Raw genomic sequence first — 19949 nt, 5'->3', positions numbered from 1 at the left:
CTCCGGAGTCTCGGCTTCCCTTCCTCCAACGAGAGCAGCACTGCACTGGAAGTTCTCATCTCCCACGTACAGGTAACGGTTATCAAAGGGCGCTGGACTGGGACTAGAGGGAAGGTGGTCTGAAGACGGGCGCAGCTGCGGAAAGGGCGGTCTGCGAACAAATCGCAGCGAAAACAGACTTCAGAGCCCGCGCGCAGCCTCCCAGCTCTTTCATGGAGCCGCGGTTGCCAAGCGACCCGCGCCGGGGGCGGGGTGGGGGAACGCCCACCTCCCGGACTGAAGGTCGCTCCTGCCAGCAGGCTCCGGACGCCGCTACTGGCCGGATGCCTCGCTCTCACGATCCTCACTCCATCCGTGCAGCCAATGGCCGAGCCGCCAGCCCTCCTTTCAGTAGAGTCACACGATGACGGCAGCTGCACCGACCAATCACAGAGCCTGGAAGGTGGGGCCTGGCTCTCGCAAGCGAATAACGACCGGAGGAGCTGGAGGCCTCACCGAGCTGCGCATCCCAGTGGAGCTTGGGAGGCGGCGGCCGCGCAGCGTGCAGGTGAGAGGGTGGGATGCAGAGCTTGGCCGGCGCTCGCGGGTGGAGGCCGTCTTGTGGCGGGCGCGGGTGGAATCGTCAGTGTCGAGCCGGGTATGGCTCTCAGCAGTCAGTGGTCACTGGGGACAATGGTCATAGCACCGAGTGACAAAGGCCAGACGTTTACAAAGAGGAAGCAGGGCCTGTGTGTGTGCGCGGCGAGCGTGTGGCTGGAAGGGGCATCCGAGGAGGGTACTGAAGAATGAGTAGGAGTTGGGCAGAAGGCCGCACCTACAGAGGAAGCTGTTTTGCGTGGTCAGAGAGGCCTGGAGCGCAGGACAGTCCGTGGCCTTAGTGTAGGAAAACGGAGAGTGCGGGTGAGGAGGTAAGGGAGGAGGAGAGCAGAGGCCCGGGTCCTTAGCTGGGGAGAAGTTCCCTGGAATTTTCAGGGCCCGGGGAAGGGGGAAGCTGCCTGCTGTTTAGATGAACGTGACCTGACGGAGGGGTGAGGCAGGGCGTGCTTGGAGGTGCGGTGGGGCTCGGCTCGCGTCAGGCACGGCTGGCAGCACCGAGACAGCTCAAGTTCAGGTTTCTCAAGGAATCCGCAAACAGCTGCATTTCTTCTGTCAGAGCACCTAGCCGGCTTCCAGGCAGTCTGGTTGTGCAGGGATATGAAAAGGAGAAAATTCACTCTTTCCTCTTTCACTCCAATTTTTTCGCTTTTGTTCAGTTGGCAACAGTGTACCCATTTCCCTCCCTTGAGTCCAGAGAGTAAACTCCTGAATATTAATTAAGCTTGTTATGTGTAAATCAGGTAAGTGATTGAAGACTTAACCCAGGCAGCAGAGATAGAGACCTGGAACATTCTGAGATGGCTAAATAGGTGATGAACCAGGTCAGGAGGTGTAGGAGGTGAGGGAGCCTCTGGGCAGGGTTGCAGGGAGCGGCTGCTTGACGTGCCTCAGAACTGTCTTGGTTGGAGGTGGCCAGAGGATTTTTGGATAATCAGAACCTGGAGTTTCGGAATGAGGCCTGGAGAGAGAGACTGAATATCAGCATTTTCCTAACACAGATTACTCTCTAGGTAATCTGGAATAATTAGAAAAGGGTAAGGAAAACATCCCTGGGAATTTAGGGGTGAGCCTTAATTCTTGAGCCTTCCTCTCTCAAAAGCTGTACCACAGACACATTGAATCAGAATGGGCCCGTGTCCTTTATCCTCTCCTGGTTGAGTCTTAGGAACTGATGTTTCCTTTACTTAAATCAGGCCTACCCACCCCATCCTACCCTACATTACTCTTTTCCAATCTGGTCCCGCCCCTCCAAGCTCCAGCTTTTAGTTTAGGTGCATCTTTCTCTCCCCTGGGCCTCTCCATTCCAGCACTCTGAATTCCCAGCCCCTTATTGTTCTTATCACAGGTTTTGTGATAGTCTGGTTACTTTGATTCCTCACTAGATTATATGTTTTGAAGTCAAGGCCAAGGGCAGCAGTGAGCACAGTGGCAGCACATACTAGCACATTAAGTCAGAGTGAATACATATGAGGAAAGGAGGGTGTTTCAAGGAGAGAAGTATCAAATCTTCCAGAGTGGCCACATAAACCCCCAAAAATGTTGGTTAGATCTGGCAGCTAGGAGACCCTTTCATTTACTAAGAGTAGATTCAACATATTGATTAGGGAACAGATTAAATAGTGGGGAAATGTGAAGATGAAGACAGCCTAACTAGCATACTCTTTCAGGAGGCTTAGGTGAACTGTAGGAATGATTCCCCCCTTATTATAATATTTAACTATGTGCTTTTTTAAATTTAGGATTGCAGTATAGTATGGTGGATGAGAGCACAGGTACCCCACTTCACATTTTTTGTAACTTGGGAAACTTCATCTTTCTAAACCTCAGTTTTTTGTTTGTAAAATGGCAATAATAAAAATGCCTACCTTGAAGGTATGGTAGGGATTAAAGTATTAACGTCTTTAATAAAGAGTAATGTAACACTGTTAGAACATAGCTACGTTATAGAAAGTGCTTAGTGAATGTTAGCTTCTTTTTTTTTTTTTTTTTTTTTTTGTCTTTTTAGGGCAGCATGCAGGGCATATGGAGGTTCCCAGGCTAGGGATCGAATCAGAGCTACAGCTGCCAGCCACAGCCACAGCCACAGCAACGCAGGATCCAAGTTGCATCTGCAACCTCCGCCACAACTCATGGCAACTCCAGATCCTTAACCCAATGAGCGAGGCTAGGATCGAATCTGCAACCTCATGGTTCCTAGTCGGATTCATTTCTGATGCACCACAGGGGGAACTCCGTTAGCTTCTTGTAGCTACTGTGTGTCAGGTCCTATGTTAAGTATGTCACATACATTATTCCTTAGACTCATTAGAAGAACCATATTGCTCTTCCTTATTTTTTCAGCTTTACCAAGGTATAATTGAAAAAATTATAAGACATTTAAGGGGTACATTGGGGTAATTTGATATACATATACATCATCAAGTTATTATTGTTATTCTTTACATTTTGCAGATAATAAAACAGGTTCAGAGAAGTTACTTAACTGGCTCAAGGTCACACAGCTAGTAAGTGGTGTTGGTTCAACATTGTCAGATTTGATGATGATCTCATGAAAAATGAGGATTGAACAAAATTTATTTTGTAATTTAGAAGATTGAAGACTTTTCGTGTGGGTGGGGAGCTAATTGCAAGTATAGTTGGCCCTTAAACAACTTGAGGGTTGGAGCACCAACCCCCTGGACAATTGAAAATCCACACATAACTTTTGACTCCCTCCGCCCCTACAAACTGAACTGCTAACAGCCTACTGTTGAATAACACAAACAGTTGAGAAAAGAAAATGTTAAAAAATAAGGAAAACACCTGTACAGTTCTGTGCCATATTTATTGACGTTGTAAGTTTATGTCAGTCTTAGATGATCAAAACACTGTAGATATTATACATACTACTAACACTAGACATCAGAAATGAAAAGATGACTTGAAAAAGGAATTCATACTTATTTACAGGTGTAAGGATTCATCATTAATGATGAAAAAGCAGCAGTGTGATTGCTTTGTGGTTGAGTAGTATAATTGCTACAGTTGCTTCACAGTAGCCCAGGTTGCACACTGATGAGTGAATCATTATGAAGTTTTATAGCATATAGTATTTGTTATACTCATGATATAGTATTGGAAACATTGTTACTATGTTTTAAAACCACTTTGCCTGTGACAATAGACTGGGTTGCAGTTTCTCCAATTGCAAGAGAGAGAGAATAGTGTATGGTGATGTAATTCTTTGAAAGTAGAGTTGTAAAACAGAAAATGTAACATTGATTTTATATGAAACATCGCTCACTTTATGCGTATGTAAAAATAGACTAGTAACTACATATATTTTATGCATTCATGAAATACTTAGCTTTTTCTTAATTTTTTTATATTTCTAGGCTTTGAGGTTCACCTGTTTTGGTTTTTTTCAAATTGACACAAATCTCAAAAAAAATCTTCCATTGTATTTATTGAAAAAAAAATTCAAGTCTAACTGGACCCTCATAGTTCAGACCTGTGTTATAGAAGGGTCAGCTGTAGTTGAGCAAATTGTGTGGGTGAGAATTCAGCAGTAAGAGGCTGTATGGGGATCTCTACCTTGAGATAAGTTTGTTGGCCCAAAGAAAAAGAAATGGAACAGTGGCTTGAGAGGGAGGTTATGGATGGAGGTTAGGAAAACTTTTCTCAAGGAAGGAAGACTTGGGTATGTTTTAAAACTTGACAGGATGGACTCGGTCAAGAGGGAAAGATGGAAGGTGAGAAAGGGTAAGTGATGGACAAGTTCTTGATGAGGTAGGATTAGAACACAAGGCCAGGAAGTCTAAGAGGAGAGGGTGAGTGAGCTCAGGCTGTGACATTCTAGTCACAGAGTGACTAGATAAGGATGCAAAGTGAATTCGGAGCCCTGGGTAAGCTGGCTAAGCTTCCCTGTATCCTCTTTGATAAGAGGTCAAGTTGAGGGAGGGGGAGCCTTTTTAATGGCTCTCCCTGTGGCATATAGAAGTTCCTGGGCCAGGGTTTGAATTGGAGCTGTAGCTGCAGGCCTACACCACAGCCATAGCAACACTGGATCTGAGCTGCATCTGTGACGTACACCACAGCTTGCTGCAGCGCCAGATTCTTAACCCATTGATGAGGCCAGGGATCGAACTTGCATCCTCACAGAGACAACATCAGTCCCCCAACCCACTGAGCCACCACTGGAACTCCATGGGGGATCATTTTAAGCAATATTAAAGAGTGCTTCTCAGGCTTCATGTATTTATTTTCAGTAGTCCATTTGCAATTTTAGTGGTCCATTTGTAATTTAGGGATGGAAGTAAACATTTTTTGGAAAGTGTCATTCTTCATAAGTTTGTATTTTGATTGATCTATTAAACTTATTTATCATGAAAATAAAACATGCTCATGAAAAAAGATTAAATTGTAAGAAAGTATACAGTATAAAGCTGAATTTGTCTCCTCTTTGTAACTCCCCCCCCCCACCAGGAGTGTATATGCATTTTCTATGTTTTCTGTGTTTGTGTGTGTGTCTGATGTGCACAGATACATAAAAGTGCTTAAAGTATACAAACTTTTCACAAAAATGTAAGTGGGGCTCTTGCTATATACATTCCACAACTTGCTATTTCATTTAACATTGTCTTTAGACATCTTTGTATGTAGAACATGTAGAACATCCTCCTTTTAAGTGGCTGTGTGTCTTTGGAAGGACATGATAGAATTTATTTATTTCTTATTGTTGGACTTAGTTTATTTTTCTTTTTTCTCTTTGTTTTTTGCTATTATAAGCAATGCTTCCTTCAGTCAGTGTCTTTGTACACTCGAGTGAGAAAAATGCTGGGTCAAAGGTGTATTTATTTTGTTGGTTTGGTGTTTTGTTTTGGCTACCCCTATAGCTTACAGAAGTTCCCTGAGCCAGGGATCAAACCCATGCTACAGCAGTGATAACGCTGGATCCTTAACCTGCTGAGCTACTGGGGAATTCAAAAGATACATATATATTTTTTTTTGGCTGCCCCAAGGCATATGGAATTCCTGGATCAGGGATGATCAGATTTGAGCCACAGCTGGGGCATCTTTTTACTCACCATGCTGGGTGCTGGATGGGGATCAAACCTGCTTCCTGGAACTGCAGAGACTCCACGATCCCATTGCCGCACAGCAGGAACTCCAAAAGGTGTATTCATTTTGAACTGTAATAAATACTGTGAATTTTTTCTTCAAAGATAGACAGATCCTCCCATCCGCAATATACCATGGTGCCTGTTTCTCCAAATTGTTGGGTACTAAGTATTGTGAAACTTAGAGATTTAAAGATGCATTTCCTATTTGATTCAAACTGAACTGTTCACTTGCTTCATGAGCATTTGTATTTATTTTTCTGTGAACCTTCTGTGAATGGTCTTTGTCATTTTTCTATTAGGTTTTTAGGCTTTTTCCAAAGTGTGCTTTGTGGCCCTTTATCATGATTCTTGGAAATATGTTTTCCAGTTTGTCATTTGATCTTTGACTTTATTTATAATTGCTTTTTAATTCCCAGTTATGTAAGTATTTAATTTTTACGTAGTCAAATTTGGCAGACTTTTTCTTTATAGATTCTTTTGGTTTTAATTGACATTTTTAAACTCAACTATTGTTCATTGAAATGACAAGGTTTATCTTAGAGACCACACTGAAAAGTCTCTTTAAAAACGTTTTGAAATTTCTTATCCACTATTGTTCTTTATATCTTGCTCTTGAGAGTGAACATGTGGCTTTTAACTCATATTTACAAATGTAGATGATGATGACATCCTGTAGACTGGTGTTTGTTGTTTGTTTTTGCTTTTTGCTTTTTAGGGCAGCACTCACGGCATATGGAGGTTCCCAGGCTAAGGACTTAATCACAGCTACAGCTGCCGGCCTACGTCAGAGCCACAGCCACAGCAACGCAGGATCCAAGCCACGTCTTCGACCTACACCACAGCTCACAACAATGCCAGATCCTTAACCCACAGAGTGAGGCCAGGGATCAAACCTGCAACTTCATGGTTCCTAGTTGGATTCGTTTCCACTGCACCACAACGGGAACTCCTGTTTATTATTTTATTTTTTTTAAGGCCACACCAATAGAATATGAAAGTTCCCAAACTAGGAACTAAATCTGAGCCACACAACTGCAGCCTATGCTACAGCTCCAGCAACACCAGATCCTTTAACCCACTGCTCCAGGCCAGGGATCAAATCCTGCAGTCAGATTCTTAACCCACTGCACGACAGAAGGAACCTCTAGACTGATATTTTTAAATCACATGTTTAGGACCTGAGAGATTGGCCTTTAGTAATTATTTTTAAAAAATTAATCAGAAGCATTTAAAAACCTTTTTTAGAATTTCATTGTTCTGCTTGCATGCTTATTTATTTATTTATATTTACAGAATTATAAGGCTGCCTGCAGACATTTGAAAAATGGCAACAAATGAAAGTATCAGCATCTTTAGTTCGGCATCCTTGGCTGTGGAGTATGTAGATTCACTTCTACCTGAGAATCCTCTGCAGGAACCATTTAAAAATGCTTGGAATTATATGTTGAACAATTATACAAAGTTCCAGATTGCAACGTGGGGATCCCTCATAGTTCATGAGGCCCTTTATTTCTTTTTCTGTTTACCTGGATTTTTGTTTCAATTTATACCTTACATGAAAAAGTACAAAATTCAGAAGGTGAGTATGATGAACTTGGAATGGAATGTTATCGTTAGTGTTGTTGAATATCTTTAAAGTAAATGTAACTTCATAACTGAAAGTAGACTCTAGATCAAGGTCGACCAATAGACAAGTAATGAGACCACATATATAATCTTCTTCCACTACATTAAAAAGTAAAAATTATTTGGGAAAATAATGTTCACAATATATTTTATTTAACCCAGTAAATCTGAACTGTTGTCATTTCAACAAAGTAATCAAAGTTTAAGAGTTCTTAATGGGATATGTTGTTCTTATTCTTAAAGTAAGTCGTTGAATTCCAGTGTATATTACTTCAGCCCATTTCAGGTAAGACTAGCTGCATTTAAAATGTTCACTAGCCACGTTTCTAGCTGCTACCATATTAGATAGCACTGCCTTATGTCATTACTGATAAGGTTTTAAGAATAATTTTTTAAATTGTGCCTTAGGTAGATATGACGTTTATCCCATTTGGGTTTATAAATTTTAAATTAAAAAATTTTTTACTGAGGTGTAGTTGATTTATAATATTTTAGCTTTAGGTGTACAGCATTCTGATTAAAAACTTTTACAGATTATACTCCATTTAAATTTACACAATATTGGCTATATTCCCTGTGCTGTTTAATATATCCTTGTTGCTTATCTGTTGTATATGTCATTGTTTGTACCTCTTAATCCTCTTAATCTTACTCTTCCTTCCCTCTCCCCACTGGTAACCAATTTTGTTTTCTACACCTGTGAAGTCTGTGTTTCGTTCTATTCATTCATTTGTATAGGGTTTTTTCTCCCTACCATATAATTGATCATGAACATGTAGTCTTTGTCTGACTTATTTCACTTAGTGTAATCCTTCAGGTCCATTCATGTTGTTGCAAGTGGCAAAACTTCATTGTGTCATAATGACTGATTAGTATTTGTGTATGTAAACAGTGAGTTTTATTTCTTCCTTTCCAATTTGTTTTCCTTTTATTTCTTTCCTTGTCTGAGTGTTGTGGCTAGGACTTCCAACACTATGCTGAATAAAAGTGGTCAAAATGGGCATCTTTGTCTTGTTCCTGATCTTAGAGGAAATGTTTTCAGCTTTTCACCACTGAGTATGGTGTTAGCTGTGGGTTTATCATACGTGACCTTTATTATGTTGAGATATATTCCCTCTATATCCACTTTATGGAGAGGTTTTATCAGATATAAATTTTAAATTTTTAAATTAGCTGGAAAGAAGATTAGGGAGATTTATGGGTATTATTTGCAGTTCACTCTAACCTCTGATGTCTCAGCTCCTACATGTATGTTAATATTCTAAGACTTTGATCAGGACGGTTGAGGTTTTGTTTTTACCCAAAATATATTGTGGTAGTTCCTATCAACCTAAAAAAGTGATGATACTCCTAGCTTCCAGATATTTGCTTCACAGCACTGTTTCTTTCTTTTTTTTTTTTTTTTTTTTCTTTTCTTACGGTCACAGGTGCAGCTTATGGAAGTTTCCAGGCTAAGGGCTGAATCAGAGCTGCAGCTGCCACATACACCACGACCACAGCAACACTGAATCCGAGCCGAACTGCAACCTACACCATAGCATATGGCAATGCCAGATCCTTAACCTACTGAGTGAGGCTAGGGATTGAACCCTCAAACCCACATCCTTGTGGAGGCTATGTCAGGTTCTTAACCCACTGAGCCACAATGGGAACTACACAGCTCTGGTTCTTGTGAGATTTCTGTGCATGACAGGGTGCTGAGATATACCCAGTTTTAAACGTAGAGAAAATAGCAGACTCTTGTAATGTGTAGACTATGGAGTTGGGCGCAGTTCCCAGGGAAGAATCTGGACCAGCTTGTTAGAGAGAGAAATGATACATCAGCACAAAATTTCCAAAATGCTTTTCATAAAAAGGCCTACTTTGAAAGGCACAGTTGAGTTTGGATGTCTTGAGTTGTTGTTGGAGCTCTGGCTGCCCTGGGTCACCCACTGGCTTCTTTATAGGGCTGATGGGTTGTATGGCTGACCAGGCCAAAGTATCCCTGTGCTGTCTGCCCTCTGTGGTTGACTCACTGATCAGAGGTGGTAACACACTTTCAGAGAGAGAAAGATATGTTCCAGTCAAAGTTTATGGAGACTTTAGAATAAAATGTGGCAAGAGAAAGGACAGGCAGTAATCTAATGGGTTCCAACTAGTAACTTAAAAACTGAGATCAATGGGCTTTAGGTCTGTACTTGACATGTCTTGAGTTTTGCAATCATTAAAGTCCCTGCTTTGAGCTTTTTTGATACTAAAATTGTGAATCAGTACAAATTTTCACAACTTAAGAGGGTTTAAAAACAAGCCGTCATGGGTTAGCAGGAATCTGAGTAGTATCCATGGAGATGCAGTTTCGCTCCCTGGCCTCACTCAGTGGGTTAAGGATCTGGCATTGCCATGAGCTGTGGCGTAGGTCACAGACACGGCTCAAATCTGGCATGGCTGTGGCTGTGGCATAGGCCAGCAGCTAGAGCTCCCATTTGACCCCAAGCCTGGGAACCTCCACATGCTGCAGGTATGGCCCTAAAAAGGCAAATAATAAAAAGTCATACATCTTAATTCTCTAGGAACTTTCTTCAAGGATGTGTCCACTGAAAACATTCTTTCTAAAGTCCATGGGCCTGGTAAAAAGTAAAGCACAGGGTTTTTTTTTTTAGTTGCAGTTGATTCATTTTTTATTAATTTCTGCAGCCACGTGAGTATTAGATTCTAGCCAGGATATCTGCTAAAGTCTGTTAAACACAGTTCTACGGAGAAAAGAGTCCCTTTGCCAACCCAAGCCAGAATCTTCCATTTATTTTGTCCCCAGTCACAGACTGGAATTTTGGAGGAGCCAGGTCAGATCATGCTCAGAGTAGAAATAGACAGTTTTAAATTGTCTTGCCTGAACCCCTTATTTTATTGTTGAGGAACTTGAGTTGTCAGCCTCAGAGGCCCTGAGATTAGAGCCAGCTCTCCAGATTGATTACCAGTTGATTGCCGTTCCTTTTTTGTCAGGGGAGGTGACTGTCCTAAAGAACTTCAAAAACAACACTGGAGACATAGATTTTAGTCCAAGTTCTGCTAATAACAGCATGTGTGATCCTGGGCAGGGTGGTTGACTTCTCTGGGCCTCTGCCAATGGCAAATGGTTTCCATCCTTGGGATCTTTTGATTTGGGTAAAAAATCTTGATTAGCAAGTTTCTGAATTTTGAAGTAAGTACATTTAAAACAAAGTGATAGCTACTATTTATTATCACCATCTTTTGGTAAAACCAAATGCACTTCTTTTTAAATGCAGACCTTTATAAAGTTTTTTTAAATTATAGTTGATTTACAATGTTGTGTCAGTTTCTGCTGTACAGCAAAGTGACCCAGTCATAAATATATATGCATTCTTTTTCTCATACTATTTTCCATCATGTTCTACCCCAAGAAATTGGATTTAGTTCCCTGTGCTGTACAGAAGAACTTCATTGCTAATCCATTCTTAATGTAATAGCTTGCATATACCAACCCCAAATTCCCAGTCCATCCCACTCCCTCCTCCCCGCTCCTTGGCAACCACAAGTCTGTTCTCTATATCTGTGAGTCTGTTTCTGTTTTGCAGATAGGTTCGTCTGTGCCATATTTTATATTCTACATAGAAGTGATATCATACGGTATTTGTCTTTCTCTTTCTGACTTGACTTAGTATGAGAATCCCTAGTTGCATCCATGCTGCTGCAGGTAGCATTATCTTGTTCTTTTCTATGGCTGAGTACTATTCCATTGTGTATATGCACCACATCTTCTTAATTTATTCATCTGTCGAAGGACATTTAGGTTGTTTTCACGTCTTGGCTATTGTGAGTAGTGTTAGTATAGCCCTTTACTGAATAAATCTAGGTTTTTCCATATGGTTTGCTGAGCAAGTCGATCACCCTGATGAGGTTTTAGTAACATTGAACTCCATTGATTATACTTCCATATTTTGACTTTGATCTGAACTCCTGCATCTCTGGGCAAGTAGCTCTCCATTCTTTGGGAACCACCTGGACATGTTTGTTTCTCAAGTTCTTCTAGCTCAGAGAATTTACAATTCTATTAGTGTATTTGGACAGAAATGCACTTATTTCTGGGGATGAATATTCTGAATGGCTAGAAGCATTGGTTTACCTGCATGGCAAGGCTTCCAATGCTGTGTGCACAATCTGACTGTGGTCTTAGCAGAACACGCTTCTCCCTCTGGAATTCCTGGTACAAGACAAGTGATTTGCAGGCAGAAAAGACAAGAGCTCTTCATTCTGTGGTGTTGCTTTGGTTTGTTGAGGTCTTTGGGATTATTTTGCTGGTTTGTCTATTAACAATCTCTTTACCTATTTAAAGTGGTGGTAATAGTTGGTCAGGGACTAAGAAGGGGGGTTGATGTGCTTATAATATAAAATTCAGATAACATAGGATTAATTAAATAACATAATTAAGGTCCTATATAAACATTAGAGGAAAAATTAATAATTATCATTTTCAGGTGAAATTCATGATAGCAGAAGCTAAACTAAATACTGTGATTTTTCTCCATAGGATAAACCAGAAACATGGGAAAACCAGTGGAAATGCTTTAAAGTACTTCTGTTTAATCACTTTTGTATCCAGTTTCCTTTGATTTGTGGAACTTATTATTTTACGGAGTATTTCAGTATTCCTTACGATTGGGAAACAATGCCAAGATGGTATGTGGATAAATATGGTTTTTATACTCAGTCATGGTTTATCATCTGATTAAAATATCCTTAATGTTTATCTTCTTTCCTCATTTGGTTAATGTTTATTTGTTTGAAACTTTGAGAGTAGTAAAAATGTAGAAAAAGTAAACCACAGTAGAAACAAAATGTTCCTGTTTTTATGTTTCTAATTTTATGTAATATTTTACCAGAAGGTGAGTTTCTTGTATCAGAAGTTTCCATAGCATCCTTATGCTTATGCTGAGAAAAAATACATTGCATTTTAAGTCAAAAATGAGTGGAAAAAAATAAGAGAGTTTGTGAGGTTTATAAAAATTGTGTCCATACAGACATAGAGGTATATTATCTGAGCATAAATGTTTGTTCCCATAACATTTATATTTAACTGTTTGACATAACCTGAATATAGATGTACAATATATAGATGTATGTTTCTCTTATTAATGTATATTCGATATTCAAAAGAATGTCTGTGTGTGTGTTCATATGTATATAAAGTCTTTCTTGCCCATTGCACTATGTCCTTCTCTTTGGCAGAAAAAAAACCCCTAATGATTTTACTTTTGCTACTCATAATTTGAGTCCTTCGTCTCATAATTTGAGTCCTTCGTCAATGTTATTCTTTTCCTAGAAGTTTTGAATCTTATTTCTTAACTTCGATTTTATACCTGTGACTTTTTCTTAAATGAACTGGAATTGGTGTGGTGGTCACAGACTTTTTAACTCTTCAGTTTCTGTCATTTAGCCAATTGTATCTAGCAGTTTTGAGAATTTGTTGATCAGTATATCCAGTTAGGTCAGGATGGTATTTGGTTTTTTCTTTCTTGGTTTTTTGTTTTTTTGCTTTTTAGGGCCACACCCATGGCATATGAAAGTTCCCAGGCTAGGGGTCTAATCAGAGCTGTAGCCGCCTGCCTACACCTGAGCCACATCAATGCAGGATCTGAGCCGAGTCTGTGACCTATACTCACAGCAGTGCAACGCCGCATCGCTAACCCACTGAGCAAGGCCAGGAATCAAGCTCAAATCCTCATAGATACTTACTAGTCGGGTTCATTACCACTGAGCCACAACGGGAACCACCTGGTATTTGGTTTTATGTCGTGTTTCCAGCAGTGACCCAGGTAAAAAGTCTAGATTACTTAAGTAAAAGTTATTTTATCCTCATTATGGCATTTTCACTTTAAAGGTACATGCTTTTGGCAAGATGCTTTGGCTGTGCTGTGATTGAGGATACCTGGCACTATTTCCTGCATAGGCTCTTACACCACAAAAGAATATATAAATATATTCATAAAATTCATCATGAGTTTCAGGTATGTAAGAATTATATTTAATGTACATTTTTTCTCTTGGAGGCAATAATATTTTTTAAAAATCCCCTAGACTTAAAAAAAAAATTGTCAGCGATATTTTTCTTTCTTCTTCTTTCAGCATGATTATTAAGAATGTAATAGGGAGTTCCCGTCGTGGCGCAGTGGTTAACGAATCCGACTAGGAACCATGAGGTTGCGGGTTCGGTCCCTGCCCTTGCTCAGTGGGTTAACGATCCGGCGTTGCCGTGCGCTGTGGTATAGGTTGCAGACGCGGCTCGGATCCTGCGTTGCTGTGGCTCTGGCGTAGGCCAGTGGCTGCAGCTCCGATTCAACCCCTAGCCTGGGAACCTCCATATGCCGCGGGAGCGGCCCAAGAAATAGCAACAACAACAACAAAAGACAAAAAGACAAAAGACGAAGAAAAAAAAAAAAATGTAATAAACACACACACAAAGCCAGTTCTACAAATTTTATTTTTTTTATTTCATGGTAAATTGAAACTGGAAAGAAGAATGTTCCATGAAATGGTTCGTTTATGTTTTGGGGCTCAGGGAACTGTCCTGACATAGTTGGGTTTCTGGCAGTTTGAGAGCAGCTCTGATGTTGTAAGTGGGACCCCAAACAACAAACCTCGAATCAGTAAAATTCCAAAACAACTGCCAGCTTAGTTTTAATACCTTTCTATCTCATTGCTAACTCCTCATAAACAGTGATTTGTGTGTGTGTGTGTGTGTGTGTTAGAACAGCTTTGTCATTAGATTTTGGTTATTTTGGTATGTTCTGCATTATCCTGATTACGTGATATGCCAAACCAAACATCCCTTTCTTGGCAGATCAAATTCAGGTGCATAAATCAAAATTAGAATTCAAGTCAGTTGTGTAATGCCTTTATCTTAAGTCTTCAGAGATAGCTATTGAAATAGATTGTATTAAGGACATCCCAAGACCTTTTGATGTCTGGTAAGAGTAACAAAAGATTTTTATTGAGAATCACTGTTGATGTTCATATATGTATGGCTGAATATACAGTTGACCCTCAGAATCCATGGGTTCTGAATCCATGAATTCAGATCGAAAATATGGGTGGGGTGGGGGGGGATTTCCAGAAAGTTCCAAAAGGCAAAACTTGAATTTGTCTTAAGCGGGTAACTATTTAATAACCTTTAAACTGTATTTGTAGCTACTTACATAGCATTTACATTTTATTAGGTATTATTGGTAAATAGGAAGTGTGCAGGTTATGTGTAAATACTGTCCATTTTATGTCAGATACTTGCGCATCCTCAGAGTTTAGTATCCATGGGGATCCTGGAACCCCATCAGGTACCAAAGGATGACTGTACCACCATCACATATAGAAAGGACATCATTTTATAAAATTATATGCATAGATAAATTAGAATATATATATGCATATATATATTAGTCAGGGTTCTGCAGAGAAGCAGAATCAATAGGAAATACACACACAGTAGGAGTTTTATTGTAAGTAATTGGCTCGTGCAGTTGTAGGGTCTAGTGAATCTGAAATCTGTAGGGCAGCTCACGGGCTGGAGATGCGGACTAGAGTTGGTGTTGCATCCTGGGTCCGAATCCCTCAGGGCAGCAGTCTGGAAACCAGGCAAGGCTTCTGTATTGCAGGAGTGAGAATTCCTTGTTCTTTGGGAAGCCTCAGGCTTTGCTTTTAAGGCCTTTACTGATTGGATGCAGCCTGCCTGTGTTATGGCGGGTCCTGTTCTTTACTCAGGGTCTACTGATTTCAGTGTCAGTTACATCCAAAAAACCTTCACAGCAACATCTGGACTGGAGTTTGACCAAACGGCTGGGCACCACAGTCTGGGCAAGTTGATCCATAACATTAACTGTCACAGTGCAGTAAGCAGTTCTGATTTGTTTTAGGCTCCATTTGGGATGGAAGCTGAATATGCACACCCTCTGGAAACCCTAATTCTGGGAACTGGATTTTTCATTGGAATCATGCTGTTATGTGATCATGTTATTCTTCTTTGGGCCTGGGTGACCGTTCGTTTGATAGAAACTATCGATGTCCATAGGTGAGTTAACGATTTCTATTCAAGTAGAAGATATCAAAATATTCTGTTTTCATGGTCGTAGATTATCTTTCTTTTTTTTAAGTTGAAATGTAATTGACACATAACATTGTGTTAGTTTTTTAGGTGGACCACATAATAGTTTGATATCTGTATGTATTGCAAAATGATCAGCACATCGATCATCACTATGCAGTTACTTTTTTTTCTTATTTTTTTGTTTTTATTTATTTGTCTTTTTTTTTTGTCTTTTCTAGGGCCTCACCTATGGTGTATGGAGGTTCCCAGGCTAGGGGGTCTAATCAGAGCTGTAGCCGCCGGCCTACGCCACAGCCACAGCAACACAGGGTCCAGGCTGCATCTGCAACCTACACCACAGCACATGGCAATGTCGGGTCATTAATCCACTGAGCGAGGCCAGGGATCGAACCCTTGACCTCATGGTTCCTAGTCAGATTCGTTAACCACTGAGCTACGACAGAAACTCCAGTTTTTTTTTCTTATGATGATGAGAATTTTTCAGATCTACTCTCAATTTTCAAATTCACGGGATTTTTGACTATAGTCCTTATTACACTGTAGTCAACACACATTACATGCCCAGGACTTATTCATCTTATACCTGAAAGTTCCTACCTTTGACCACCTTCACCCATTTCACCCACTGTAATCATTGTCATAGATTAGCTTTTTTTTTCCTAAGTAGACTAATAAGAGACATTAATCTTGTCAATGTTGTTATTTTTAAGAAAACAAGAGAATATAATCATTGGATAAAAGTTCAAACAATAGATTATTTTATTTTATTTTTACATTCCTGTCTATCTATGGCTGTTATTTTTGTGGTAAGGGAATATTCATGAATTACTTGAGAAAATGAAATAAGATTTTGCCCTCCGCTGCATGCCCAGCAGAGGCCTGTAAGAATGCTTTCCCTGCTCCCTTTCCAGTCTGGATGTTACAGTCATGTTACTTTGGTCAGTAGGAGAGCAGAGAGCATTTAGGGTTATGATATGGATTCCCCAGGGGCTGGTGAGGCCGCACAGCTGTCTGTGTGCTTGTTGACTAACAGTTTTTTTGTTTTTTGTTTTTCATTTTTCTTTTTAAGGCCGCACTCATGGCATATGGAAATTCCCAGGCTAGGGCTTGAATTGGAACTGCAGCTGCTGGCCTACGTCACGGCTCATGGCAACGCCAGATCCTTAATCCACTGAGCAAGGCCAGGGATCAAACCAACATTCTCATGGTTACTAGTCAGATTTGTTTCCACTGTGCCACAACAGGAACTCTCTATTTTTTTCTTTAAATTACCATTCTATATCATTTGCCTAGTTTCCTATTGGGTTATATGTTTCATAACGTATTGGTTTCATGTAAGCTTCGCTTGTTTTGTTGTAAATATTTTCTCTCCACCTGTCATTTGAATTTTAACTCTTAATGGTTCTTTTGCAGTACTTTTAAATTTTTATGTAGTAAAATTTATCATTTATTTTTTCTCTGGCTTTGGGGCTTCATGCCTTGCTTAGTCTCCCTAAAATATTGTTCAAACAAAAGTATTTTTTTGCTTCCTTAAAAATCTGGTTAAATACCATAATTCAAGACCAGCAATTACTTTAGCCTTCTATAATGAACATAAACCTAACTCTTATTTGAAAAAAATACTTAATTTTCCAAAATTATCCTAATTTGCTATTATTTTAAAATGATTAGATATTCATTGCATTTTTACTTGGGAGTTTTTTCTTTATCTATGAAAGCAGAAGATGAAACTCTAGGAATTATTTCTGAATCACTAAAGTAGCAAAATGAATGTTTCTAGTCTTAGGCAGAGAAGTGGTAGATGGTATCTCCTTCATTCTTTCTTTTCTTCCATTGCTCTTTTTCCCTCCTTCCCTCTCAGCTTCTTTAAAGGAGGGAAGGATTGGGATGAATCAGATGGTATAATTGTGGAGATTAGATTTTTAGATTTGTAGTTAAAAATAAAGGCGGGTGCTCTAAAAAAAGTTGCTACACAGTGATCCACAGGTTTAACCTTCTTAATGTTGGTACTAGTTTCGTATCATTTTTCCTAAAAGACAAATGTAGTGGTATTATGGGCATTACAAACTATGGTAAGAAAGCTCCTCAAAAACAGAAAAAATAAGAATCCTTGGCTAAAGATTCATTACTATAACCCCTCTCTTTTATCCCCTAATGGACAGTATTAATTTCTATAAGTCGATCAAGTGTTTTGTTTTTTTGTTTTCTTTGTAGGGCTGTACCTGCGGCATATGGACGTTCCCAGGCTAGGGGTCGCTGCCGGCCTACACCACAGCCACAGCAATGCCAGATCCCCAACCCACTGAGTGAGGCCAGGGATCAAACCTGCATCCTCGGGAGTTCCCGTCATGGCACAGCAGAAATGAATCCGACTAGGAACCATGAGGTTGCGGGTTCAATCCCTGGCCTTGCTCAGTGGGTTGAGGATCTGGCATTGCCCTGAGCTGTGGTGTAGGTCGCAGATGCGGCTCGGATCTGGTGTTTCTGTGGCTCTGGCATAGGCTGGCAGCTACAGCTCCGATTCGACCCCTAGCCTGGGAACCTCCATATGCCGCGAGTGCAGCCTTAAAAAAAAAAGACAAAAAAAACAAAAAAAACCCTGCATTCTCATGGATATTAGTCGAGTTTGCAACCTGCTGAGCTACAACAAGAATACCATCAAGTTGTTATTTAATTTCTTCTTAAAATTTTTTTAATTTAATTTCTTAAAGTGATTTCTAGAGTACACACCATTTTCTGTGAGTTTTTGTCTTTTGTGACTGGTAAAATAGAATGAACTGGTTAACAAGCAGTGAAAACTTTGATTATTTACTGTGTCTTTATGTCCTTAATGATCTTTATCATTTTTTCCCCCCAGTGGTTATGACATCCCTCTCAACCCTTTACATCTCATCCCTTTCTATGCTGGTTCTCGTCACCATGACTTCCACCACATGAACTTCATTGGAAACTATGCGTCGACATTTACATGGTGGGACAGAATTTTTGGAACAGACGCTCAATATAATGCCTACAATGAAAAGAGGAAAAAGGCTGAGAAAAAGACTGAATAAAAACATCTCACATAAACCTTCCCGAAGATACACATTTTCCTGAATTGAAGCTAGTAGCTAACATTGCTTCTGGGGAGCAGAAATAAACATGTCTCTTGGCTGCAAAGTGATCAAAAGAACATTAACAACCTTTCATTATCTTCCTGGTGGGAACTTTTATATATTTAAGTAATTTCCATGAGGAAACTTTAAAGGACATGTTGCTAACCTTACAAAAAGGATTTAAGTAACGGAGTTTTAATCTATGTCTGTTCACCCAGTTGTACCAGAGACCTGAAGCAGAAATTGGTCTTTAAATCTTTTATATATAGTGGCCACTTCAAGAACTCTTAGTAGTGGTGTCGGCCTCATATTGAACTTTAAACACTTTTGGAATTTCCTTAAAAATCAAATACCATGGGTTGACCTACACCAATCCATACAGTGTGAGTGAGGCTGCCGAATCCGAAATAGCCAACACCAAGAATTTCTACTCTTATCTGGAGCTGACCAGTTTGAGGTGATTCTCTTTCTTCGAGGAGTCTTTTTGCAATATACTACTGTTATCTGTAAATTAAGGCATTTCCAAATTGATGTAAGAAGATTTTAGTCTACAGGTTTTCGGGTTACTTGAATTTTTTTTAAATTGAGCTTTATTTCTGCTAACTACCCTTTTGTTTTTGTGTATCAATTTTTCATTATACTTAAAGCTATATCTTGAGACTTTGTGAACTGACTTGCTGTATTTGCACTTAAAGTTATTGAAATAAATGTGATTTTGTTTGATTATTTAGTTTCCAATTTTGAACATTAGTTGTCACCTTTCATTCTTACCAGGAAAAGTATAGAAATCACTAAGTTATTAAATTTTGTACTAGAAGGAATTGTTTCAGCATTTTAAATGTTTCATTTTGCTAAACTTTTTTTTTGGCAATTGTAACTTTTTTGTTTTTTGTTTTTTGTCTTTTTGGCATTTCTAGGGCAGCATACGGAAGTTCCCAGGCTAGGGGTCTAATCAGAGCTGTAGCCTCCCGCCTACACCAGAGCCACAGCAACGCAGAATCTGAGCCGAGTCTGCAACCTATCCCACAGCTCACGACCACGCTGGATCCTTAACCTACTGAGCAATGTCAGGGATCGAACCTGCAACTTCATGGTTCCTAGTCGGTTTCGTTAACCACTGAGCCACGATGGGAACTCCAGCAATTTTAACATATTTATTAGGCAATCCATTGTGGGAAATTCTGTTGACCTAATACAGTGGAGTATATTAAAGCAGCTCTTTTACTTAGAAAAGGTACAGATGAAGGAATAGAGCTAAACTTTTTAGGGCTGGTTTAATTTAAACATCTGGAGTCTAACTTAAATCAAGAAGTGATGGGGGGGTTTTTTGGCTGTGCCTGCAGCACATGAAAACTCCCAGGCCAGGGATAGAATCTTTGCCACAGCAGGGACCCAAGCCACTGCAGTGACAATACCAGATCCTTAACCCAGAGTACC

General features: G+C 39.9%; 1 protein-coding gene across 5 annotated transcripts; it reads left to right on the top strand.

Annotated features, from left to right (window-relative positions):
- The first annotated feature begins 484 nt into the window (after positions 1–484).
- On the top strand, positions 485–19238 carry MSMO1 (methylsterol monooxygenase 1). 5 transcript variants are annotated; one of them, XR_014811932.1, is made up of 6 exons: positions 485–547; positions 6993–7278; positions 11851–11999; positions 13201–13327; positions 15227–16994; positions 17951–19238. XR_014811932.1 is itself a non-coding variant. In XM_005656503.4 (6 exons), the coding sequence occupies exons 2-6, from the start codon at positions 7024–7026 to the stop codon at positions 18468–18470; spliced, it is 882 nt and encodes a 293-aa protein (XP_005656560.1). In that variant the 5' UTR covers positions 485–547; positions 6993–7023; the 3' UTR covers positions 18471–19238.
- The last annotated feature ends 711 nt before the right edge of the window (positions 19239–19949 follow it).

The sequence above is a fragment of the Sus scrofa genome, chromosome 8 (genome assembly GCF_054392235.1).
Source record: "Sus scrofa isolate SSC_HxYL_T2T_F1_AM1 chromosome 8, Sscrofa_HxYL_maternal_Yorkshire_Landrace_v2.0, whole genome shotgun sequence".
Classification (NCBI taxonomy): domain Eukaryota; kingdom Metazoa; phylum Chordata; class Mammalia; order Artiodactyla; family Suidae; genus Sus; species Sus scrofa.
This window is presented reverse-complemented; position numbering and strand designations above follow the sequence as displayed.

Excerpts from the sequence above, each read along its gene's own strand:
- MSMO1 (XM_005656503.4), top strand. The coding sequence starts at position 7,024 with ATGGCAACAAATGAAAGTATCAGCATCTTTAGTTCGGCATCCTTGGCT. Across the intron at positions 7,279-11,850 it reads AAAAGTACAAAATTCAGAAG|GATAAACCAGAAACATGGGA; the intron begins GTGAGTATGATG and ends TTTTCTCCATAG. Across the intron at positions 12,000-13,200 it reads TGGGAAACAATGCCAAGATG|GTACATGCTTTTGGCAAGAT; the intron begins GTATGTGGATAA and ends TTCACTTTAAAG.